At 45.6% G+C, this 26,556-nt stretch overlaps 1 protein-coding gene across 1 annotated transcript; it reads right to left on the bottom strand.

The window, feature by feature from the left end:
- Positions 1–1,327: 1,327 nt before the first annotated feature.
- Positions 1,328–25,538, bottom strand: mosmoa (modulator of smoothened a). The gene is made up of 3 exons (XM_008286569.1): positions 24,676–25,538; positions 13,384–13,596; positions 1,328–4,303 (listed from the first exon to the last, which is right to left on the bottom strand). The coding sequence occupies exons 1-3, from the start codon at positions 24,779–24,781 to the stop codon at positions 4,119–4,121; spliced, it is 504 nt and encodes a 167-aa protein (XP_008284791.1). The 5' UTR covers positions 24,782–25,538; the 3' UTR covers positions 1,328–4,118.
- Between the last annotated feature and the right edge of the window lie 1,018 nt (positions 25,539–26,556).

The raw sequence follows: 26,556 nt of genomic DNA, 5'->3' as shown, positions 1-26,556 counted from the left end.
GCACATGTTCCCCTGTAGCTCTGCTGAAGTGTCCCGTGGACTCCTGCGATCCACTGAGCTGAGCTGCATCACCGGGACCTTCTGGAACCCTAAATGGAAACAGCGCTGGAGCTCGACTCGGCGCTGCAGGTCACCGGGAGGCTAATGGAGGTGCAGGCCGGGGAGGAGCGGCGGCGGCGGCGGCATCTTATCTCCAGCTGCACGCCGACGGCCCCGAAAATGACCCAATACACGAAGGAACAGAATGCAGGACGAACACAAATAAAAAGACCCGTCGTAGCGGACTTCCTGCCTGAGAATCGAACACCGCTGTCGGGTCTGTCCAAGAAAAAACTAACCCAACAAAACAAACTGCATCCTGAGTTTGAATGGTGCTCCGTTTTGACGAATGCAGTGCTTTACCACTGAAGGCGTCCATGGCGATGAGCTGCAGAAAGAACCTGAAAGAGGTTTTCCTTCAGCTGACAAGTGCAAAAACCACATCTCGTGTCTTTCTGGCAGATTGCGAGGCTGATTGTTTCTGGCTGGATGCAGCTACTCCCTGGTTGTGGCAGATTTAAAACCATGTCTCATCCAATAAACCGGCTAATTAAAGCATTGTTTCTGAAAAAAAAATACAGTTTTTTTTCTTTGGCATTTAAAGCCAATTAAGAGCGACATACATTCCACCATAACAGGTGAGAAGGGACCTTTTCAGATGCCATCACTGACAACACTCATTAGCGAACTTCTCATCTACACACGACGCATCCTGTTGGACTGCTGCTTTAAAAGCTGCTTCTTGTTTTTATGCTGAAACTCTGACCTTTAAAAGGTCGAGCTGCAGTCAAAGCTGCCACAAGGAACGTCATGACGGACTGACAGTTTTCACTCAGCGAGTCCGATCCTTTTCCTTCCTGAACACGGTCGGAGCCACGAAGGCTGTGATCCGGGGAGACCGCACAGCTTCAGCCGAGCTCCGATCGCAGGCCGTCGGTGAACATTATTAGTCGCAGAGCTCGGAAAGACTCAAAATGACGGACTTAATTAGCACACCCAGATAACGCGCTCCTAAAATAGATCCCAAGGTCAGCGATGGGTGAGCTGACAAAGTGAAACACAATCTTCAAACGTCCAACGGGAAACTCTGTCTCGGTTGTTTAACGGTGACGTGCAGGATGTCTGGTCCCGTCCAGCCTCCCACTGATGCATCCTGAGTGGCCGAGCTTCACGTCTCACAACGAGCCTTTTTAATTTAATCATCAACTGGGCCGCATCTGATAAAAACATCACGCAGACCGCAAGTTGGTTCTTTACAGCCCGTTAAATAAGCACAACGCAGACCGTGTCAGAGTCACACACACCCAGTTTTTCTCTTTTTATTCAGTGATAAATAATTTCTTATGATCATAGGCTTTATGTGTAGACATCCGATCAAGGCAAGAGACAAATTAGAGGGCACACACGTTGCCACCATTAGAAAATAATAGCAGAAACAAAAACAATGAGGTAAGAAGTTCTCTTTTTTATACATTTGTGGTGCTTCTATGTCTGTTACCTATACTGTTGAATGCACAGTGCTTCCTAATACAGAAATCCTGCCTTTTGTGTCTGTACATTATGAAACAAGAACAGGTCATGGCACAAGACTAAACCATCCAGGACAGGCCGCTGCACACTCAGGTGTAGCAGTTACTCATCATCGGACCGAGAGTCAGAGAAGCTGAGCAGGAAACAGAAATACGAAACTCTAAGACTTGGCGACTGAGCGGCCGTGATTGGGTTCAACACACACACACACACACACACACACACACACTCACACACACTTCCAGAGAGCGCCAGGAGCTTGTATGTTCCCCACGAAAACAAAAAAAGCTGCAAAAATTAATTTTGAGAATCGATTGAGCAGAAAAGAGACGCCTTCGCCTCCGATGTGATGCTAAATTAATAAGACGTGGATCGCGAACGGCTCGAGTGACAGTTTGGAGCTTTTTAGTCGAGGAGCTGGTCGAGGAGGCTTCCTGTATGAATGGAACGTCTAATATCAGAGGTGGAAGATATTTGAGTTTATTGGGTCGAATCCTAATTCTACTCAGACGTATTTTTCCATTCGTTTGCTCGCACTTATAAAAGATTTTATCGTCGAGATAAAAGAGGCTCTTCAGCTTCAAACAGTCACGTTTCTAGGTTTCCTTCAACATAAATCCAGTAAAGGATTGTTCTTTCTTTCAGTGACTCCGTGGCAACGTACGTCCCGTTTACAGCTCCAAAAACTACAAAACGTTAATTAATCTGATCGATACCAGGTCACGATTCTGGATTCATGAAAACTGCTTTTCAGCTCATGTTGTGCTGAATTCGTGCTAATGTACAAAACTTAGCATCAAAATAAGGCTTAAAGCAGGTTTTTTATTTTTCATCTAAATTCTCTCCTAAATGCACAAAATCTAAATAAAATCATCCAGAATGTGTTTGTGTTAGAAGAAGTTGTTTCACTTCTTGGGCGACCAGAAGCTTCTCTGTGCACGACGGCAGCCGTTCACGGATCATTTGTTAATTAACTTTACCAATTAATCACACTTGCTAAGGAGCATTCTGAGCAGACTGTTGTTGTCTTTTGTATTCATGGTAACTTATCTTCCAGGAACTCAACCCGGATGGAGGCAAATCAACAGAAAACTTCCGGCTGGTTGCGTGAAGCGTTCTGTGAAGTAATCACGACTGTGACCGGAATGAAGATAATCAACAGGCCGACTGACAGTGTGTGTGTGTGTGTGTGTTACAATCAGAGGGCTCTCGAGCAGCACACTGAGGCCCAGCCCCTCGCGTGGACATGACCTGCAGTCCCAGTGCACGAAACAAGACACAATAAAAACCCACTGCTGGCTCCGACACTAAAGGAGAATACCACCGGCTTATTTTCACACCGGATGTAACTTCATGTTCTGGTTATAAAACTCAATACTGTCTGCTGTAGTCTGCATTATGTGGGTCCATCTCAGGCCGCCGGGAACGTAACGCCACAGCGATGCACATTCTTGGGCAATACTTTGAAAGGGCCGCCGTGCACGTGGCCGCACGAACAGAATTACTACAAATACAAGATGTGTGTTTATGTTCAGATGATTACTCTTCTAAATTCACAGTCTTCTAGTTATTGGCAAAAGGATGTGATTCAGCGTGATGGGCTGAGCTGAGCAACAGAGCCGTCTACTAACACGTGTCCGTATAAATAACACACTGAGTGGCATTCTCCTTTGTGGTGCTTGATCTCCTGTTCTGCTGCCCAGGGAGGTCAGCGCTCGCTGCTACCTGCTCCTGAGCAGGAGCTGGTTGGAGACGAAGAGGAAGCACACCTGCATCTTCCGCTCATCCACAGCAGCCCCAGCGTGGGCCCAGACAGCTGGGATCACAGCTGCTCTCCTCCGCCACACACCTGGGGCCGTGACATGTGACAGGCGAGAATAAACCCTGCTCTAAAGCCAAGCTGTCAGAAACCCTCCCCCCGGTTCCCTTCGACGGTTCAGCTCAGTGAACCTCGATAACGCTCGAGACTACTTCGGTGGAAAGGTGGCGGTGGGGGGCGGGGGGGCAGAGGGAAACGAAAAGAACACAAATTGTACAACAACAGAAAAACACAAAACTGAAAATAGCTGAGAGAAGCCAAAAATAGCGACAGGAGCGGCGGTGACGGCGCAGATGTGTGCTGAGGGCGGCGAGGCGGGAATCGAGTCGAGGAGTGGCTGTAGTGGTCCTCCACAAATGTGCGCCAGCATTGTGGCCGCGGTTGCCATGACGGCGGCACATTAAGCACCCTTTCCAACAGAACAACAACGGAGAGACGGCCATATTTTAAATGAACAGTGGCAGGCGGCTGCTGCTGCTGCTGCTGCTGCAGCCTCGGCGGCCCTCTCCCGCTCCTCCAGCCCTCTGTAGTGTTTGGTTCATGTGTTCATCTCTTAGTAGTTCGCTGCTCCACGGTCCTGTGGCCCTTTGACACATAAGCAGAGACTTCCCTGTTTCAGGCTTCTGGCCAGAGTTTGTTGTTTTTGATTTTCAGTCATTGTGTGTTTTTGTAAATCCCATAAAACTTTCAGAGCCTCCCGAGTCAGTCCAGAGGCGAGCACGGCGGAGCCTCAGCCCGGGAGGCAAACTTTTCCTGCAAACAGCAGTCCCACTATGGTGAAGAAGATGGAGAGGACAAAGAGCACGTAGGAGGAGCCGACCACCGTGTTGTTGGGCAGCTTGTACGGCTGACCTCCCACCTCGTTGATGTAGAAGCCTATTGGGAAGATGAGCGCCGCCATGCAGAACAGGATCACTGCAAGGAAGAGAGAAAACATGAGTTGTCTACATGCTCACAGATGATTACTTGGATTCTGCAGTTTTTGATGCATCTAAATCGGAGACTCGTGTCAAGATTTAAGAAAGAAAACATCTACAAGTGACGCAAAAAGAGTGTCAAGTCTTTGTTTTAGTCTTTGTTCTTTTCAGAAAATCAGCCATAACTTCATCAACTTGGGCAGGAAGCAAAGGCTGCTCCAAGTTCATCAGAGACACAATAGTTCCTTTGAAAGGGCTTTGAAAGAACACTGACACAAAGCAGACTCGTGGCATTCAGCGCTGAGCGTGACTCTGCCTGGTGTGCTGTACAGAGATGAGAGGGAGGGACAACAAAGGGCTTTACGTCACTTTCACATTGTCACAGGTTATATGGAGGGTTGCTATGCATCAGAGAGAGTTTGGTGCCCTCTAAAGAGGTTTTAGGGGAAAACCATCAGTGAAACATGACAAGAATTGAGAATACACCAGTTTTTACCCACTTCTGTTAACTGGGGTTTTATTTACTCAAGTATCAAACAGTCAGGTTTGACAAAAAATGTTTACATTCATGGCCGTTATTCAACACGGAGTCCAAACTACAACTCAGCAGCGCATCTTTTACACTTAATGATCAGCAGCTAAAGCCTGAGCTGCAGCTTTCAGGAAGTCAGATTTTAGTGTCTACTGAAAATACCCAGAGTGTCCACATAACAGCACGCAGCACTGAAACCCCAGGACGTCCATATAGCTCCTCCCCTTTCTGCAGCAGCCACAGCTAAAACATCCCACACTCACATCTGACCACGGAGATCATTAGTGATTTACTTCTCAATAGTTTGTGCCAGAGCTGCAGGTGTCTCGGTGGTTAGCACCGTCGCCTCACAGCTAGAAGGTCGCCGGTTGGCATCCCGGTGAGGACACCCGGGAGTCTCCATGTTCTCCCCGTGCAGCGTGGGTTCTCTCCGGGTTCTCCGGCTTCCTCCCACAGTCCAGAAACATGCTGAGGTTAATTGGTGATTGTAAATTGTCCGTAGGTGTGAATGTGAGTGTGCTTGGTTGTCTGTCTCTAAGTGTAGCCCTGTGATAGACTGGTTACCTGTCCAGGTGAACCTGCCTTCACCCTGAGTCAGCTGGGATAGACTCCACCCCCAGTTTCTGCAGTATGTGTACCATTTTTTATTCTAATGTGCAATATTTCAGTTTCATGTACAGCTTTGAATGTAGAGTGCAACATTTCATTTTATTTCTTCACTGTCATGTGTGATTCAGTTTACTGCTCTATTCCAGCCTTATTTTAGGGACCTATTATATTTCAGTGATGTATCGTGCTCACATTTTGTTGCTTTTTCTACTTTCTAGACGCTGAATTTCTTGTGTTGTGTCATTTAGCTTTTTTTCTGAGCAAAATCTGGCACAAGAATTTCCCAGTGGCCCAAAATCTATTTGTGACCCCACTCCAGAGAATAAAGCTTTTCCATGTACAACCAAACAAACAGAAAAACACACGGACACACATCTCCCTGCAGAGGCCTGCTGACCACAGGTGTGCAGCTCAGAGGAGAAAACACTGATGAACGTGACGCTTGGACTTCCCCTCATGCTGGAGCTGCTTCACTGATGATGGTTAAACCTCCACAAAATGCGCTCAACTGTCTGTGAAAATTCAGATTATATTTCTCCTTCTGTTGTCTGTTGTTTGAATTATCCATATTTCTCATGGCACTCGAAGGCATCGTTCTTCCACAGCTGAACGTTCCTGCAAATGGCAGCAAGAGACCCCCAGGTAGAAGACCTCATCTGAGCTTCGACGTTTGTCAGGTCTAGATAAAGTCTGTGTGAATCATTTGTGAGTAAAATGGGATCATTATGAGCTCCTAACCCTGAGCTGAAAATAAATGTACAGGGTTTTGTTTTCAGACTCCTTTAATGCAGCTTTAGTTTCAGTAAATGTTTCTCAGCAAACAAACAAGCTCTTTATGCAGCCTGGGGCTGATTAACGCAGTGTGTTTCTCTAAAGGCTTCAATCAGATCCCAAGCTTTCTGAACGGGCGCATCGCCGCTCGGATTATCTGCTGCAAGTTAATTCTAAATGTGGAGGAAGCCATCTTGCTGTAGTTTCCCACGACTGCGACTGGATGTTATTTAAGGTCCATGATCGAGAAGACCGAGCGCTGAAAGAAGCGCCACGAAAACGCCTTTCTTTGTGCTTTAGGGAAGACAATAAAACACATTTCAGAGTTTATTCTGCACAGACGAAACCACATCACTTTAGTCTGTTTGCAAATCCCAGCAGAACCGTCTCGCTCAGCAGCTTGAATAAATACGAGAAACCCGCTCGCCTTAACGGCAGCACGACATCAGAGAAGCCTCATTTCTCCAGCGTCTCCAAACGTTTCAGGCACTAAGAACGCAAAAATTAATGCAATGAGTAGTCAATAAATGTCATACAAAGTGCAGGAAACAGTAAAAAAAAAACAGCACCAGTTGTCCAGGACTTGTACCTGGCAGGCGGGTTTTGGGAAGCATCTCTGAGAGCTTCTGAGACTGACTGAGCGACCGACACCAGGGCTCCTACAGAAGCCCGGTTAGCACGCCGCATATCAACGTGTTCACCACGTTCCTGCTCAACCTGGTTTCTTGTTGGACTGCTGAGCCCTGAGATCCGCATCAGCCCCGGTGGGACCAATCGGCTCCGAGCGCTGGCCACATGCTGAGAACCCTCACGTTCGCAACGGACGCCGTTCTTGGTATCAGCGAACATGCTGCGACGCTCCTGTTAGCACGTGTTAGCAGCTGCAGAGACAAACAGGAGAGTTTCATCCCACTGTCCAGGACGTAGGTGCCTGTGATTAAATAACGAAGCTGTCACTAATAAGAGAGGCTGTTTGAATCCAACAGAGTCCAGTCAGGTAACACGCAGCGACACCGAACAGCGACACAAACTGTGTGACTTCTGAATCGCAGATCAATAGCTGCTCGTCTCATTAAGAACACGTCCTGCAGATGGATCAGAGAGCTTCTGTTTCCACCTGCACTGTCTGTAGCAGCATCAGTTCACACAGAAAACACCCCGTTTCTGAATCGTTTCTAAGCTAAACCAGCACTCACAGGCTGGGCTGAAATATTCTGGTTATGTTAACAGCGTGTAATCCATTAGGCGGCGGCCCAGGAAGCTATTTTTAGCTTTTACCTTTTCACTTTATCTCAGCATCTTGCAGAGGTTCTCAGTGCCTCGTGGATGCTTTTTCTTGGTATCAGAAATCCCACCAACGCTTCCCTCAACTGTTCCTTAGCCAGAAAGCTGTGATCTTGCGATGTTTAATCAGGCAGGTCAGTATGAATAAAACCATCTGCAGTGGAAAACAACCAGATCAAAGAAACCGACAGGAATATCTTCAATAATCTGACATTAGAAACTAAAAAGAAAATCACAGAAAGTCACTCAGTCCAGCTCATCTATTTACCCACCATGTCTAATAAAGACGTTTATGAGCCGCCGGCCGTCATATAACTACTTTTACATTCCACCTGAACGAGGTTAACCGAGCGTGACGTTCATGCAGCAACGTGATTCGTTAATAAACTGCTTTTATTGGCCTTTGTTGCAGGCTGCTCACAAACTAAACCTCCGTCTCGTCTGTGTGTTGCTAAACCTGCATCACGAGTAGAGACGGGTACCGAGGCCCAGGGGTGGCATGTGTCAGGACTGGGGCACTGATAAAACTCTGACATTACCGGTACTTTAGAAATTAAGAAGAACATTGTGCTGCACTTTGTCTCTCATCACTGTAAGACACGATGTGTCCATGATGCACTTTTGGTTTCCAAATCCTAAACGGTGTTCTGTCTGTGGGCGTCTGCAGCTCTGTGCAGCACTAACAGGTGATGGACGTCCAAAAGTGGGATTTAATTCTGCAGAAATTGTTCGTTCCCACAAAAGCAACAAGTCGTTTGCACGTCGGAGCAGAAACGCGATCAATCCGTTGTGACTTTGAGCAAAAGTTCATCACGTACAGATGGAGAATGGTAAATGTTCTGCACCTATACAGTTCTTTTCTGCCTTAGCGGCACTCAAAGCGCTTTACAGTGTGTTTCTCATTCACCACTCACACACATTCACACGCCAACAGCCACAGAGCTGCCATGCAAGGTGCTGCCTGCCTGCCATCAGGATCAGTGTCTTGGCCAAGGACACTTGGACTGTGGAGGGGATCGAACCGCCAACCTTGTGATTGGAGAACAACCTGCTCTACCACCTGAGCCACAGCCGCTGAGCTGATAGTCGATCCATCACTAGCCAGGTACGCTAACTACACTATGATTAAAATGAAGCATTCACCAGCTGTTTGTTACACTTCCTGTAGTTCTAAATCATCACAACATCACGATTTAGTGATTTCAGAGCAGCAGACAAACTCTGTCTCACTTGATTTTCACCGTTTCTCTGACTGACTGTCGTTGTCAGTGGGTAGACGGAGTACTTTAACTGTTCATTCTTAGCAGCATTACCTTTATTTTGCACTTAAAAGTGAAGCGAGAAAGAGGTTTTAATCAGCCCAGTGTCCTGACATGTACTGAACATCTGTTCAAGGTGGAGCTCTTCATTCTGATATGATGTTGGACAGTTTAATGGGAGTGTCCACAGAGCTCTGATCATCCATCAACACAACACCGACGTCCAGAGAAATGTTCATTCTTATACAGCACGTGTGAAATAATTCATCCTCAGTCTGCTCTTGTTTTGCTTCATTTTTTTCCCTTTAAAAAGAAAAACAAACAACCAGAAATAACCAAATGGTACCAACAGGAAGACGGATGGATGAGCAGCATCGGCCATGACCATCCTAAGCCATCCCTGATCACGAGCCAGACACAAGTTCATCCGTCTCCGTGACTCTCGCGTGTTCATCCAGGAGGAGGCAGCCATTGTTAAAGCTAAAAGGAAGCAAAAAAACAAAAAAAACGCCACCACAGCTCAGCATTGCACCTGCAAGCTTCCCCACCGCCGCTCAGTCGACTCCGGTTAACGAACAGCAGCGGCGACACAGCTCAGAAAAGTAACCTGCCACCACTTAAACACCAAAAAAAGCAAAATAATCTCATCTTCCAGCTTCTTCGAGGAGAGAATTTGCCACTCTTCTGTGTCGTATGTTAAAAATAAACAGAATTTTAAGCTTATTTTTTGTATTTTGGACAGCTGGTTGGAAATACCAGCTGTCACTTTAGGCTTCACAAAACTGCAAAAAGCAGACGTCTTCACTACTTTCTAGCAAATTAAAGCATTAAGTGAGAAATAAAAATGAATAAAAATACTTGTGGTGCCTCTTAAATGATTCCTATTCTGTTGTACTCTTTTTTTTTTTTATTATCTAGATTTATTTCCCCTTTATCCATACAGCACACATACATAAATGCCTGTGTGGTTTGAGTTCTATTTTATTCTCTATTCTTGCATTTGTCTCTGTTTTCGGCGCTACAAGCCGACTTCTCTCCTGTTTTGTTGTCAAGCTAATGTATTATGGTCTGTCGGTGCACTGAGGCCATGTTCCCGTATCTACCCCACAGAACCAAACAACATCAACTCACTACAAAATGTTCAAACAATCCACGAGAGCTCCAGCACCACAGCAGCACGGTGATGAACAAGCAGGCGAGGCCGACACGTGAAGCTACACGAGCGTTTCTCGGCGCTGCTTCGTCTCCAATAAAGCCGTCTTTGGTAATTGCTGCCAAGATGATCTAATAAACATGTTTAATCTGCACCATCAACAAGAACCGAGAGAGCCGCGCTGCTCGTTAATGTGTGGCTAACGAGACCGACGCTGCTCGTTAGCTGCACTCATTGTCCCAGACGGCGCTGTGCATCATAAACTTGTCAGATGATAAACAACAAGACGTGGCAGAACAGAAACGCCACAAGACACGTCTGAGGCCACGTGGAGACAGATGGCTGTGAAACGACCTGGTCTGCACCTGTTGTCCGAGTGGAGGCGTCCTAATGATCTCTTCTCTGGAATGCTTTGTGAAAATGTAATTAAACTGACACAAAGATTGTTGACACAACAACTGCAACAACACAACTCTGAGTTCTCACATTCTGGATGCGACTGCACTGGGCCTGCTTGGTTCTGGTTCAGGTTCTTGTGGATTGTTGTTTCTGCGTGTCAGATGAAAAGCTACAACGGCATCTACAACGTTATGATGTCCTCATTCTGAAACACCCAAAGACAAGTTTCTCCTCTAAACAGGCAGACTCTATTTTTGTTTTTATGCAGGACTTAAACTCAGAATTACTGGCCGTCAACAGCAGCAGCCCAGGGTTCCCCAAAACATATCGGTTCTGACATGACGTCCCAGAAAGTGGCTCAGAACTGACGAGACGGAACAACGAAATCCACCAGAAACGCTTCAACAAATTCAAAAACTCCATTTAAACGCCACGTTGTTTCGTCTCACTGTTGTTTTTCACAGATGTTTTAGATCTAGATGTCAGACTTCTGCTATGGAGTAGTGAGAGCGCCAGATTACAAAAATAAATCAATAAAAGAATAATAAAATGAAAGTGGAAATAAAAGGAAGAATAAATAAAACAAAAAATAAATAATGTGGCAATATGAATCAAAAATGAATCCATACAATAAAAGGCTAATAAAAGCAGAAAAAAAGACAAATAAATTTAAATTTTTTAAAAAATATTTATTTATTTATATTTATTTTTAGATATTTTTTTTACATTTATTTTAATTTTTTTTAATTTTTCTTCTTTTTTAATTTATTTTTTATAACGTTGCTTTAAAAGCAAATAAAATATACACAGAAAATGTGCGCAGTAGGAATTTCATTTTTCTGCTCATATTTCCTTTGCTTTTAAAGCGAATTTTTTTTTTAAATAATTAAAATCAATAAATAAAAAATAAAAACAAAAATTACAAATTAAAATTCAAAAAGAAATTTAAAAATAATGATAAATTAAAAATGTTTTAAAAAATCTAAACAAATAAAAAACAGAAATTAAAAAAATTAAAATTATTATTTTTTTGTTTTATTTGTCTTTATATTCCTACTTTATTATCCTTTTCTTTTATGGATAAATTTTTTATTAATATTGCTTTATATTGCCACATTATTTATTTTATTTGTTCTTCAAACAAATACATTTATTTTATTATTCTTTTATAGTTTTATTTTTGTAATTTGGCGCTCTCTCTGCTTCATATCCTGCAGCAAATGCTACAGAAGGGACCAAATGAAGTGACTATTTAGATGAAGGTTTCAGCTCTTTATTTTAAAGAAAGCAGTTTTCCTTTATTTTGAAGCGCCAATAATTACCACATGTTCTGCAGTCACTGTTGCTGCATTGTCAGAGCTGGTCGTTACTCCACGGGCACTCCACCCCCACAGATGACCCCCGTACCTTCGGGGAAACACTGCTGGTGTGTGCATGTGGAGACACAGAGGCGGGTCTGTGCCAGTCACACAAAGCTGTCCATTCAGGTGCTGGTGGCCTGCAGCCAGTTACACTTCAGGCTGCCCACCTCCGCTCGCCCTCGTCACCTGTTTGCCCCGAGTCACCCCGCCCTTCTCCGTGCTACCAACTTGACTTTATCCCTCTTTCGCCTTCCCGTTTGCGTCTTGACTTTGGCTTCTGTCTCTCTCCTTTCTAACACCTTCAGCTCTTGACCTCTACAAACACGATTATTCACTCAGCTCACCTTCTTTACTGTTTGTTTTTTAACTTTCCGCCCGTTTTCTCACCTCATCTCTCGCCATCTCACCCGCGCGGCCGACAGCAAAGAGGTGTCAGACGTCGCGGCAGAAAAATCAGCAGCATCGGACTCGGTTTCTTCTCGACTTTTCGTTCCTTTTCTCCACTTAAACAAAATTCGGTGTTACAGGATGAACCCAGGGGAAGAAAAGGTGATGCTGTACCGTCACTTCTCCCTGTTTTCATCTACATCTTCAGCCTCATTTCCTCATTTATTTCCTCCGTGATAATCATCGTGCCTAAAACGTTTGAAAGAGAGAAACAGAAAAAACCCGGACTAATAATATACCTCTTGTCTAATATGGCCGGCAAAGGCTTAACAAGGGGACACGGGTGACAACTGCTCACAGTTGCCATGGCAACCTCCTTTCTTTCCCTCCGAGTGTGATCATTAAACAATGACTCAACAGCTTCCAATTTGGCTTGTGACACAGATTTGTGCTCACCGGATGGACGGACGGCTTGTGGAGGGGTTTGGGATTCGTCGGGTCCAGGCGACGAGGGCGAGCTACAGAAGCTACACATCTGCAATTAGCCGCTAAGCAAAAGAAACTTGTGCAAACGTACGAGCAAAAAAAAAACCAACATGCAGCTCTGAAACAATAATACAGACCATTGTGACTTCACATACCACTGCTCCATCTGTAGCAGTGCGCTCGGGGCTGTCCGTCCCCCCAGCTAACCGACCAATCAGACGCCACCCTCCCACACAGCCTTATGAAACCAGTCCAGTCACAGTGAACCCAACGCATGCCGAGTTAATATCGAGTGCTGGAAGTGCATCTACACAGAAATCATGCCTGGAAAAAAAAAAAAAAAAAGCTGCAATGTTCAAGGCAAAGCGAGAGATAAAACACTAGAGAAACACTGTGGCACAGAAGCCACCCACTCGGGTCCAAGACAAGCTGCATTACTCAATAAATCAGCTTAAGGGAGCAAGAGGAGTCGTCAAGCATGCAAAAAAAAAATCACTCATGAATGTGCAAATGCAACCAAACACACACAGACGCCCACGCACAGGTCCTCACGTCACTCCAGCAACACAAACACACCGACGTCCTGTGCTGCAGAAAGCCTCGCATGTTTCTGACGTCACCCCACGAGCAGAAACCCACTCAACTCAACCTATCCTCCTTTTATTACTTCCTGTCTGACAGAGACGACGTGCATGAATATATAATGCGGAAAAGGTGATCTTCAAGCGGTCGTGTCACGACAGATGCGGCGAGACAGAGAAGAAAGTGAGAAAGCTCCGGGGGGGAAACGCTCTGCCGGCGAGTAAAACGATGTCATTCATTGTCTCGTTCACTTACTGCCAGTAAAGGCGATCCAGCGGGCGTATTTGGTGGCTTCTCTGCGCCAGTGTGATGCCACCAGCAGTCCGCAGGTGACCGTGAGGGAGATGATGCCCATGATGATGAAGAAAAGCGTGGTGACCCACTCTGGAGGCAGCCGAGGCGGGATGCAAGTCCGGTCTCGCCCGTGGATGGTCTGGCACTGCCGGACCAGACCGACTGTGAGGGCACCTGCAGGGAGAGGACGCAAGTTGAAGAAGCAATTCATCATTCACACAAAACAAGTAATATTAGCAATCACCAGCTGATCTGTGGCGAACCACAAATCATTTATATTGCAAAGCTGCTGAAAGGATGCAGGTCTAAAGTTAAATCTTTTATTTTACTGTATGTAAAAATGTACTGGCTACGCTGACGGTGACTTACCACTCAGCTGGATCCAAGGTTAAGTAGTTTTATACAACTTTTCTCCACAGTTCTGTACAGTGTTTAAAAACCACTCATCAATAAGAACTGAATGCAGCACAGCTAATAAGAAACACACACGAGAGCACCGGACTGGGCCACACCACGTACTACGACTAAAGATAGAACGCTTCACTCTCAGCTCAAACGCAAAATCACCGTCGGCGTTCATCTACGTCTACTACAGAACATCTCTGCCACAGCAGGAACCCATCAAACCACGAAGCCGCAACAAAAGTCCTCCTACGCTCGACAAAGACAACTTGATCTGAAGCGAGAACTGAAGCTTTGACAGCGATGCTTCAAGTCTGAATAAGAGAAGCACGAGTGGAAAAATTAGAGGAAAAAAAAAAAAAAGCATTATGGGTGTGACGCCGAAGACAAAGTGGTGACAAATGAGCGGCCTGATCAATAACCGGGCCGATGTGATGGCAAGGTGAAAGACCGCAGATGGAAAAAGACGAAGAGGAGCTCCTTTAAACTGTCACCATTTCAGCGAGGGGAGGACTTCGTACGGGATGGCTCAATTATGCCAGCAGCCAAGAAGAGAAGGTGAGGACGAAATCAATGCTGCCAGCAATTACTGAGTGAATCCACGCAGGTGAGACACAGTCTCTTAAGAAGCTGCAGTGACATCAGGAGAATTTGCAGCTGCCTTAAGAGACTCAATATCTCAGTGAATATATTGTAGGTCCGAGGCCTCCGTACTCAGAATCCTCCAAGTGACCATTTGCTGTCTCAAACATGTCATGACTTCATGTTCCGCCGTGCCGCTCCATCACCGAGCAGACAGCGAGACAAATGGATTCTTGCCTCAGACTGAGTCATGAGTGAAGGCCAGCACTCAGAGCAGGGCAATGCTTCACTCCGGAGACTCGCCATTCAATTAGAGCGAGTCCTCGAGGGGATGTTCTACCTGAGTAAGCAGAACACCGTCACAATGCTCAGGTCTCTGCTGATCACGGGTCTCGGGCAAAGAAAGGTGGACTTTCGACGGCAGACTACAGACATGCAGGGCTCATGTGAAAGAGGTGGAGTCGGGATGAGGGGCGTCTTGGATGATGTGCAGCGGGTTGTTCTGTCAGGCAGATGAGCTGTCATACGACTTCCCGCTTCAACACTTTGCATGTGGAAATAACAGGAGAGGGCTGTGTTAAAACAGACAGCCGCACTGCAGGAAAAACCAACAAATCCTCCAAATGAAACGGCAAAAAATGGAATGCCTTTGTGGCCTGTAAAACAACTTTTTCAGATCTATCAGCACGTTTGACTGGCTGTCAAAACGCTGCTTGAGGTTTCTTTCAGCTTGAGCACCAAGAGTTGGATTTAGGAAAAAGATGCTAACTGCAGTCAAAATAAGCACCTCAACATGAGCAAACATCGAACCTTGGCGCTGTTTGCAACAGGAACGTAGTAACTCTGTTGTATACCTTATCATTAAAATAACTGTGCTCTCTTATTATCTGAAAAGTGCACAGACTCTCTGATAAATCATCGGATTCATCTCATTTGCAAGGACACAGCAGTGCAGCATTCTGCAGTCTGACAAACCCTCAAACTAATGAACTTGTGGTTTCTCTAACACCGACCTTCCTGGGTCGCATTTCAGAGTTACACCAGCGTCCTAAGCAACCCTCTGAGACCAAATTAAGTCCATAATCTTGGAGCATTTCTTCGATGCAGCGCTGTTCTTGGCCTGAGCATGTGATAAGTGATGAAAACTAGCCACAGGTGCTGCAGCGGCACCAGCTCGACATCCCATACAGTCAAAACTGATAAACCTCATCCTTATAAAACAGACTTGTAGCTACAGAAGACATTTGAATTAAAAGGTGCCCTGTGGAGTTTTGTATACAACCAACAAACGTTTAAATTCAGCGCACTAAAGAGGTGCAACAAATGTGTTTCATCCTCACAAAACAAAGCAAAGCTAAATTGTTACACATTTTAAATCCCACATTGTTTACATCCTTGTTTATCTGAGCAATTTTCTTCTTCCCTGCCTTGTGCCGATGCATTGCAGCACACTTTAGCACATTACTGCCACCTGTTGATCGGTGAAACCGTGTGAAGTCACTTGACAAGGCTGCAGGCTCGTCCTCAACATGAACAAACCAGGGAGCCCTGCAAAGACAGATCCGCTCCGTGGAGCTAACCGAGCTGCACGGTTAATCAAGTACTAACCTCCATCATGATTTTAGCTTCCTGCAATTCAATGAGCATTTAAAACACATGCTCCGCTCATGGAAAACTCTGCATATCAACTCAAGCACCTCCTAAACACACAGCTAAGGAGTTCTGGGTTCACTTTGATGGAGCAGCCAGATCCTGTGGCCACAGTCCAGGTGAACGTACAGCAGACGAGCAAAACGGAATAAAAATGTCCGCAGGAGACGGTGAAGAGCTACTCAGTCGATACGGACCATCACTGCTTGTTTGGATGCAGGGAAAATGATGGAAAGCAAAAACAAATCACACACGACGAGCGCATGAGACTTTTGTGTCTGAACCACAAAGCAGTTAAACTGTTGAACCGGCTGAAAAAAACTGCAATGAATGGATGAAGGCCAAGAAGCAGAACGTCCCTCCATCCAGACCGGTGACGCTACCCAGGGCCTCAACACAACGCACAACGTGAAGGTAAAAGCATCTCTGCTGATTTCACATTGAGTAAAAGCTTCTGGTGCAACTTTATTTCTGTTGTGCTTCCAGGAGATGTGAAAATATCTAGTTTTATTTGGTACAAAATTTTGTACTTTAGCATGAATGCAGCACAGCTAAACTCAAACAAAACAACAGGGTGAAAAGGTAAAGGATCCTGATATCGATCAAATCACTAGTTTGGCCACAATCATGCAGCTATAGTTGGTCAAAGACTGCAGCATCTGGCCAACCCAGCTCTTATTGAAGCTTTACTGGCAAAATATCTTCTCAGAATGATTCTTAGATCCAACTGTCTGTGCACGTTTCAGGTACAATCTGGAAAAAAGAAAAAGGAACGGCCAGTAAACCACATAATCGTCCATTCACTGCAAAGACAAGCCTGTGTGGCCAGCATCACAAAGCTGACCAGCGGCCCGGCAGGTGGGCGGACGCCAGCGTGAGACAAGTATGCAAGCTGGATTTTCAGAAGGTCAGCTGTGTTCCTTGGTCTGCCTGGCACCCAAATCTAAACATTTCATAAGCCGCCTGTTACAACCTTTGCACACAGCGAAGACATGATGCTCAAACACTTGAACTCAAACAGAACCGAGCAAAAGCCGAGCGCTGTGTTGGTCCTGGGGGCGTGGTGGGTTTGTGCAGACTGTCCAGAGGAAATCCTGTCCCCTTTATAACACCCAGCAAAAGCACTGCTTTTTACAGTAACCACCAAACACAAGCTCAGCCCTTCTCAGCCCACACAAACAATGCCAGTGGCTCCAAAGAAACGTTATATATGGAACCGTAGAAAAGAGGGCTGGAAATGTGCAACCCTACCTTTCAAACCATCCACACAAAACTGTCAATGCAGCATACAATTTAGTACAGACAAGATGTTTCCTGCCTTCAGTTTGCACCGTATGCTCGGCCCCACTGAACACTTACACCAGAACAGGGAAGAGAGAAGAGTGAAGGTCACGGCTCACAGCTTCTCCAAAAGCCTGCTGCTAAAGTCAGAGCAACCCTGGACAAATTAAAGAAGAGAAGGTAAAGAAAGCAGGGACTGGTGCTGGAAACAGGAAAACTTTAGGCAGAAGTTTGAAAGCTGCACTTTAATGGCATCGGTTTATGACCACTTCCCCTGGACCCTCCGGCCTCCTGCTGTTTCACGAGCTCTCTGTGGAATTCCTGCCCTACAGCGGTGCACGGACACAGGTAAACACCGAGCAGGACGCACCGAGCGCTGCACTTCAGTCTCAGTGGGAATCAGGCAACAACGGCGTGCTCAGTAGTGCAGCGCTTCAGTCGCTAACACGGGATGCTCCTCTGCAGATCAGCTCGGAAACAAACAACCACCACAAATTTCAAGGGATTTTTTACACCACCAATAGTGTGGATTAAACAGTCGAGACAAAAGATGCCAATCGGAGTCTGGCTGATTTCGGTCCTTTCAGAGCCAGGCTGGTCTCCAAACTTTGTGCTAAGCTAAGCTAAGCTGCTGCTGCACGCAGGCTTCTATGCAAAACTCTGAGCTCCTAAACTGACAGATTTTACCGGAGCCAGAAAACAGTAAAAACAGAGAAAACCATCAGATTTCAAAAGTCCTGCAGCTTCTCGTCTGGGACGTGCCCTACGTTGTGATATCTCATCAAAGGGCCTTCAGTCTACAAGCTTTGTGTTGTTTTTATTTGCCAAATAAACCATTTGTTCGAACCTCATTCTGTTAAAAAAAAAAAAAGAAAAATTCTAACAGGAAAGCCATTAGTGACACAGCTGTGAGCGACAGTCACTGCAGGCTTTGTGCACACAGAGCAGAGAAGCATTAAAGCAAATTAAAAATGTAGGTAGTAGCACACCTACAGTATTAGATTTCTCTTTCTAAAGTTCTGGTAACATCAGTGGTGAAAATGCTTTAACTGCTGATTCCAGTTTTTGTTTTCATTTTTATAAAATAAGCAATCAAATAACTTAAGTGTTTGTCTTTTTTTTTTTTTTAACGATATTATATCTGTCATTCTAGCTCTCTCTCCTTCACTGACAAACGAGCCCACCGTGACACTAGCAGAAAATGTCCAGACACTGCTCAGAGCTCTGAGGGTTGACAGACCGACGTGACAGCAGTGTTGTCATCGAGCTCTCAGTCAGAAAGCAAGAAGGCCCATTTCCCAAAAATGTCAAACTATTTCCAGGACGCTTGCAGGTATGACTGTAAGACGGATGAGGACAGGTGAGGGTGGGTTGGAGGGGAGCACCCGCAGCAGCTTGTCGGTTCTGTCTAAACGTAAAGTCCATTAAGCTTCCTTTCACTCAGCACTGAACACAGATGAGATGTCACAGTTCAATTTGTAGGTAATAAATAAGGCCGAGCAGAGAGCCTCGGTGTGTGAGGACAATGCGGCAGCAGTTGGTGTGCTTGGTGCCACATTGCAGGTCCATCTGTGTTTCCGTTGGCTTACCGAGAACATCCGCAGAGTCACAGTTAAAGAAGGTGACCTCGGACCTAAGAGCCCATCAGAACCAGCTGAACCAATAAGATGTGTAAGCTCAAGATAATGAATCATACATGCTTCAGTTAAAGTGAATGCGAGATGGACTAAATACTGCTAGAGTCAAGAAAATCTAAAACACACTGTGTTTAGTTTCACAAACAACTCTTGCATAGTTCCGTGTCTCATTTATAGAAAATAATGGGCCGATTCTCCATCTGGAGGCCTCGCTCACGTTCACGCCCCCATCGTCCCCGTCGCCCTGCAGGCAGCTCGGCACTAACTATGATCAGAACACTCCTCTCACCATGTCTCGGTCCAAATGAGAGGAAATGAGCACCGTGTCTGCTCATCTTCAGCATGATGATGCTGTCATTAGCGGAGCACAGGGGGTGCTGATGTTTGTAAGCTCTGGAGGGATGAGTCAAACGGGCCTCTGAACTATGGTGGGCGGCAAGTAGGCAAGCTAAAGCAGCCGACAGCTGCTTCTGCTGCTGCTGGAGGCTTGTACGGTGCCCACTTACATTGTAGGGGCGCTGCATACACAGCAAGGCAGGCAGACCTGTGAACAATGAGCTGCAAACACCAGCATGTATGAAAGCGAACTTCAGTCGCCTGTGACCCAAAGCCAGAACAAACGGCATCAACACTTCTGAAAACGGACATCAAAGTTCACGGCTACGACAGAAACAGATTGCCAGCATGACGAAGCATGATGAAGCCACAGAACATCTTAGTTTAGTCTGCTGCAGTTCACAGTCAGCTTCTCATTTGATGCCTTATTTTCAGGACAAAAATCAGGATTTTTAAGTCGACCAACAATCAGACTTTTAGATGATGCAAACTTATGGGGCAAAGGTTGCCATCCCGACCAACAAAATAAATTTAAAAAAGCAAAAAAAACCTATTACTTTTGAGGAAAAAGCAACAGCACAGCAATGTTTGCACATTTATTAGGAGTACATACCATTAAACAACAAGAATAAGTTTGGATGGCTGCAGGGTATCAGCTACTGCAAAGAAATCCAACGCTTCAATATAAATATTAACGACTGTATGTTTACGCTAGAAACCCACAAGCAGCCTCGACAGATATAGTTTTTAATTGGATCTGAAACAAATCATGCAGCCTTGACTGCTCATATTCAGCAGACTGAAGATTAAGCACCAGATGGAGCTTTTGAAGTTGACGCCAGAACATTTCTTCTACACGCGACAACCTGCAGCGCCTATAGAAAAGTGAAATAAGTCAAAATGAGCAGCAGCCTGCATTCCTCGAATAGCTGCTGCAGTTCTACCACTTGGGCAGTGAGCGTTACAGCTACGACACATTGCCAGCAGGTGGCACATTTCAAAGCTTCCTCCTCTTTGCCAGCAGCAGCTGAACACATCACGTCTGCTACATCTGCAGCTCTGGTGTCCGTCTCTACCTGCCGGTGCCACGGCTTTGGCTAAAGGTCTGCTGCAGCCTCATAACTGAAGATCACAGCTTCAGTCGCTCTGTATCGATGGCAATGTGCGTCCTTGTGCTTTGAAAAGGGATATCTAAAATAACACCATTTAATCGTCTCCCATTTCATCTATTTTGGGCAAAGTCAGATCCAGACTATAACTACAGCAGCAGCTCCTGAGCACTAGTCATTATGCTCTGCTACTTTGCCAAGTGTTATTTTTGTCTTTTTCTGGTGTTACGTAATTGTTTTTGGTTTTATGTACACTGAAATGCATTCCCTTTTCAATAAGTCAGGCTGCTTGTGTTACTTAGTGAAGAGAGCACAGTAAAGCCACGATCAACAACTACTATGCACAATGTCTACTGAGGGTTTTGAGCACAAACTCGCAGCAGCATATTGGAGCTGATGGAGCTCCTCAGCGCTCAGAATAAATGGAAAATAAATTGGTATGTTTGTTATTCGACAGGCTGAATGGCAGTCACTTCATAATACACATCTTCCACTGTGAGAGAAAGACATCTGTAGTGTTTAGATTATTTACAATCAGATAAAAAGAAAAATCAAGATAAAAATGCTAAATGAATGACTATCACCTTGTGATCACCATCGACAGCCGCCTTTGACTTCAGCTCCATTCAGCAGCTCGCTGCATGCCATAAAACACTTTCAAAGTAATCTCAGGATAGTGCGACGCTGGGATGGTAAGTGCTGGTTTGCTCCCGTCACAAGAGCACTTGTGCAAAATCGATTTCGTGAGATGCAAACCTGCGAGTTTTGAAGCTGAAGCTACAAATGAAATGATGGCACAAAGGTAATAAAATCTGTCATTACTCTCTTTGGATACAGCCTGAGCCTGGATGGGATGTCGCATTTTCTAAGTGCGTGTGCATACAGAGTTTGAGGCTGTCGAGGCGCTGGAGGATGACATCCACAGTGGTGACAAGGATCTGCAGGAGGGCAGTCGCTGGCAGAGCTGCCAGGAATCACAGTTTGTGTGTGACACTGCAACGACAATGGCTTTGTCTTGAAGCTCAGCACAGGAAATGTGCTTCAGCAGTTATTACCTGAGAATCTCACACTGAAGTGAGGACAACAACATGAAACCACACTCTGCGTTGGGTAACAGAGGCGCTCCTTCTCCTTCCTGGTGGTTTTACACTCAGTGTTGACAGCTATAAGAAAAGCCAATCAGCGGCCAGTGACTTTCTGCACAAGCCTTTTAACCCGTTCTTCATTAGTTCACATATAAGCCGAGATCAAAGCGAAACAGGAGGTAAAAGCCACGCGCCTGGAGCACAGTCAGCCTTTATCAATGCTCGCTGCCCAGGGGAACATGTCTGTTCAGCACTCGCAGCCCAAAGACGTCACGCTGTGGTCCTACAAGGGCACATTGTGGAGCTCTGAGCCCTCTGAGGAGACAACAACAAAGCTGGAACCAGAGGTCAGCTGACGGGAGATAACAGAAATGTGGGGAGTCATCGGTCCGCACTTCATAATACCTTCAAATGACACACTAGCATGTGGAATGGGCTGGACACAATAACGGAAACAGCTCATCAATTAACTCACAGATAACTTGCTAACAATTAAAAACTAAAGAAACTCGGCTCCAAGATGTAAGAAAGGGTCTAAAAATCAGCAGTTTCACATAAAATTTGTAAAGGAGCAGGGCTCTGAGGACAAATCATACAATTATTAAATATATCCATCACAACATAGATGAGAAGAAAGATGCATCAAGGCCACAAGATCAAACTAAGAAATGCAGCGTTTGTATTTAAAAAAATAAAACTCACGCTTCACCTCTCAATGAAGTGTATAAACAGAAACACACTAATGCAGACACAGAGACGTGATATCATGTCTACATTATGAATCAATAATTCACTTCATTATACAGTAATTCATTACCAACTGCTCTCCGTAGAGTTGTTACCAAACGTTTGAATAAACACTTAAAACAGCTCTGCAAAATCTAACCACAAATGTTTGTGTCTGCCCGTCACAGCGTAATAAAGGCTCTTCTGGTGACACTCACGTCGTAACAGATTTCCATCAAAGGTCAGTCAAAAACACCTTCTCAAACATTCAGCATGAAAGGTGAACATCATGCAGACTTTCTAGTTTATGCTCAGTCCTACAACGACAACACCAGAGATTTGTTTTGTAAAAATCGTGTCTGCGTTTAATTTCCAGTCGACCAAATAATCTATGAAGGTCGCGTATGCCTCACAAAAAGGAGCAGAAACTGCAGCATACTGTCCAAGGTGAGAATCCACAGAGCAGGTTGACTCTGCAAGAGAACACAGCGCCCCTCCAAACCAAAGACACTCCACCAGACTGGTGGCAGCAGATGACCTCCCTTCATTCCCTTTTTCCATAAGGAAAGACAAACAGGAGCATGTGTTTCATACGATGCTCTCTGAAAGATGTCAATGACACAGAACTGCCTAAGAAAGACCCAAAAGCTGTCGAGAATCGCTCAAAGAATGTACAAAATGACACAAGGAAGTCCTAAAAAACAAAGAAATGTCCAAAATGACTTAAATCGGTGGGATACGACTCAGAGTCTGTTCAAAATGACACAAAACATAATAAAAACAACAAAAATAACGCACTAAATGATTAAAAATCGGTCCAAATATGACTTGAAACAGAAAATGTCCAAAATGAGTACAGAACTTGGATAATTTCTACAAAAAAAAAAACAAAACAATAATCAGAGTAATCCTCTCTGTACATCACGATCATCAAAGCAAAAAGGTCAAAGCCGTGAGAGGGAAGCACAAAGAGCGACAGCTCTAATAACAACACAACACCACAGCGCAGGTTAAATATAGCAAAGGTTCAGCTTTCGGTACAGCAGGTACAGAACTGAGGATGTCAGTGTGCAGCCGCCATGGAGTTAACTCGTGTGCTAAGTTTAGACGGGCCAGGACCGAGGGACACAATCACGTTTAGCATCGTTTCATTTGCTTACAGTTTTGCACGTTTTACGGCTAAGCTAACACAATGTGGACGCTGTGCGCTGAACCCTCGCTGACCCACTTCCTGAGCCGTCTGCCTGCAGAGGGAACAAAGAGGAGCAGCTGTCTGTCAACAGCCGCAATGTGTTTTCAGGCCTGACACAAATAAAACGGAGGCCGGCAGCAGCACGTGCTTCTGTCCAAAATCAGGAGGGACGCCGCAAATAAACACCTGCTCTGGTTCCGTAGGCGCGCGCTGATTAGCCGCGATCACATGGAGGTCACTTCAAATGTCAAGTCACCCGTACGAACAGAACCGCCGGTACTGCCAGAGCTGAAACAAGACCCTTCATCAATTAGCTGCTTGACAGATCCTGCAAGCAATGATTATTTTCACTAATCCATTGATCGCCACGATAATTCAAAGTAACATCCTCAATTTACTTAATTTTGTCCAAAAAAAAATTTCAAAAAATATTATATTCAGTTTATAATTACAAGCTACAAACAAAAGGCAGAAAATTCACTATTCTGAGTCGGTGGATCTCCAAATATTTGCCATTTCGTGCTTGATTTTTACTTGAACTTGCACATTTGTGAACCGTTTCGGCCCTTTAATCAAACAAATGAGTCTCAGAATGACAATCTGCTGCTTTTTCTCAATCTGAACACTGATTTGGTTGTTGTTTGAGACATTTAGTTGGAATCTGGAAAATGATGAAGCTTTGCACAGATCAGCCACACTGCACTGACTCAACTGCTTATCATGACTATTAGTTTTCATTGCTATGCCGTATTTATACTTGTAAATACTCTTTATTGTAAAATACCAGCGTGGTTTTGTACCTTGCTTCTTCTACCAGCATGATTTGCACATTATGTTGCACCTTATTCTCCTGGTTTTTCTTAAATGTAACATGAGTGAGCTGCAGGACAACTTGCATTTGCCCAAAGGGATGGATTATCTATCTATCTATCTATCTATAGGCCTAAAGCAGACAGCCTTGGTGCTGATCAATCAATAATGCAACTGTGTGACTGCTGTTGCTACTTTCTGTTTGGGGGTGAATAATAATAATAATGATAATAATAATAATAATAATACACAAACAGTGCTGCTGTGGAGGACAAAAGATGCTGCTGCAGATGAAACCCTGCAACACAATGGGACGTTTCTTTGTTGAGAAGATTATCTGATGCCAAACAATGCTGCGATGTGGAGCCAATCCTGCAAAAAACAACAACAACAACAACAAACAACACACACATCGCACATAAGGGCACTTGTGCCGCGTTTACCTGCCGATTCCCCGGTGTTGATCCAGTCTGGGTTTGCAATGCTGGCTATTGCAAAGATATCTGCCGCCAGAAACAGACACCCTGAAATGATCGTGAGTTTATCCATATCGACAGGAAGCGGTGAAGGACGTCGGGGGAGGGGGGGAGGAGGAGGAGGAGGGGGGGGGGAGGAGGGAGAAATGCGGCGGTCGTAGTCCAAATGTGCCCCCGGGTGTCGGAGCCTCGGGGTGGGCTGTGATCAGTCTAACCTCGCCCCCTTCAACAGGAGCCCGCTGTTGTGCTTCTGCTGGGCATTTCGCAGCAACGTTAGCTCCTCGGCGTCGCCTCCAGCTACAAACGGCTCCGCGCACACAAGCATCACATCTCAAACGGAACAATGGAGCTCGGCGAGGCCCTGAAGCGAGCGCGCTGTCTCCGGGATCAGCAGCAGCCGCAGCGGCAGCATCGGCTACAGCTGCGGCTAGCGGGCAGCTAGCTAGCTACTTCCCAGATTCGGGCTCGGTGTGCCGAGCTGCGGCCCAGAGGCTGCTCGACGGCCGAGACCGAGCTAACATGTCAGACAAACGCCGAACGGAGGCGCGGGAGGAAGCGGAGCGAGGTCCCGTCGCTGTGCGGTATCCGTGTTTTAGCGAAGGTTTAGCCGTCGGGGAAACGAGAAGCCATCACCCGCTGCTGCTGCTGCTGCTGCCTCGGCGAGCCCGTCCTCCGCTCTCCGCTGGAATAGCATCTGGTGCCGCGGGTCCGTTAGCCAGCCAGCCAGCCAGCCAGCCACCCCTCCCACTGTCCTCCTCCGGACAAACCGCAGCTTCGCCCGTTCGGAGCCCTCGGAGCGACGGTAACAGTCCCGGTGCGGTCGGTGGCGACGGTGACGGTATTGTTGTGCTCCCACCGCTAGCTCAGCCTCCCCTTCTGCCAAATGACATCAGGCGGACGGACACCCCCACGCAGTGTCGCGCGCGCGCACGTACACGCGCACACACACAGACACTTCACGTTCAGGAGGGGAGACGCTCGCTCACTTCTCGCGATACTCTGAAAAAACGGGGTTCTTGATGTCCTGAGTCGCCCTGAATTCACGGAGGCGCAGCTTTAAAGCCCCCAAACGTCACAAGGTCGACAACAAGTCCTCGTTCTGCTCTGTCAAGCTTAGAACAGAAAAGTGTGTTTGTTTTTACAACTCAACGAAGTGTCAAGATCAAGACCGCTGGGGGGAAATGTGCAGCAGTGCGCAGTGAAAATAATAATAATAAAAAAAAATCAAAATATACACAAGCACTCATAGCAGCCAGTGAGAAAACTATGCATGCATGCATATATATATATATATATGTGTGTGTGTGTGTGTGTGATTTAGGTGAGGTTGAGGATGAGGTTCATGTTCTACTGTCCTGCATATGAAGATGAAGGGAGGTACTGTTCAGGAACATGTCCTCTGTTAATGCTGATTTCTTTTGGTTGATGACGATGAAAAAGCTGAGTTATGTTTTAGAAGGGGAACCTTTTCTACGGCAGAATTTCTTTGCCAGGCCTGTGATCGAAGGCAACATATTTTGTTAAAGGACTGAGCTGCTGGATCGTGTGTGTTTTGGATGTATTGCTGCAACGCTTTAATACTGGTGTCTTGTAAACCCATGAGGGTTTGTGTGCATGACATGAAAATAAGGAAATCAGTCAATCAGTATATAACACATTTTGCACGGGGTTGTACATGAAAGTGCAAACTATTCATAATTTATTAAAGCTGATATTGTACCACAGAGTTGTAGTGACAGATTTTTTCTGTGCGCTAACAGCAGCAGGAAGAAAGGGCCGGTGTCCTTCAGAGGAATACTCGAGTAAATAGAGTTAGTTTCTCCACTAAAATAAACCTTTGAGTTTCCA

Source organism: Stegastes partitus, unplaced genomic scaffold, assembly GCF_000690725.1.
Source record: "Stegastes partitus isolate 25-593 unplaced genomic scaffold, Stegastes_partitus-1.0.2 Scaffold459, whole genome shotgun sequence".
In the NCBI taxonomy this organism is placed as follows: domain Eukaryota; kingdom Metazoa; phylum Chordata; class Actinopteri; family Pomacentridae; genus Stegastes; species Stegastes partitus.
Note: the sequence above shows the minus strand (reverse complement) of the source record. Positions and strands in the feature narration are given on the sequence as shown.

Coding starts and splice junctions, on each gene's coding strand:
- mosmoa (XM_008286569.1), bottom strand. CDS start 24,781: ATGGATAAACTCACGATCATTTCAGGGTGTCTGTTTCTGGCGGCAGAT. Junction 13,597..24,675: donor CAACACCGGGGAATCGGCAG/GTAAACGCGGCA, acceptor CTCTCCCTGCAG/GTGCCCTCACAGTCGGTCTG. Junction 4,304..13,383: donor CTGGATCGCCTTTACTGGCA/GTAAGTGAACGA, acceptor TCTTCCTTGCAG/TGATCCTGTTCTGCATGGCG.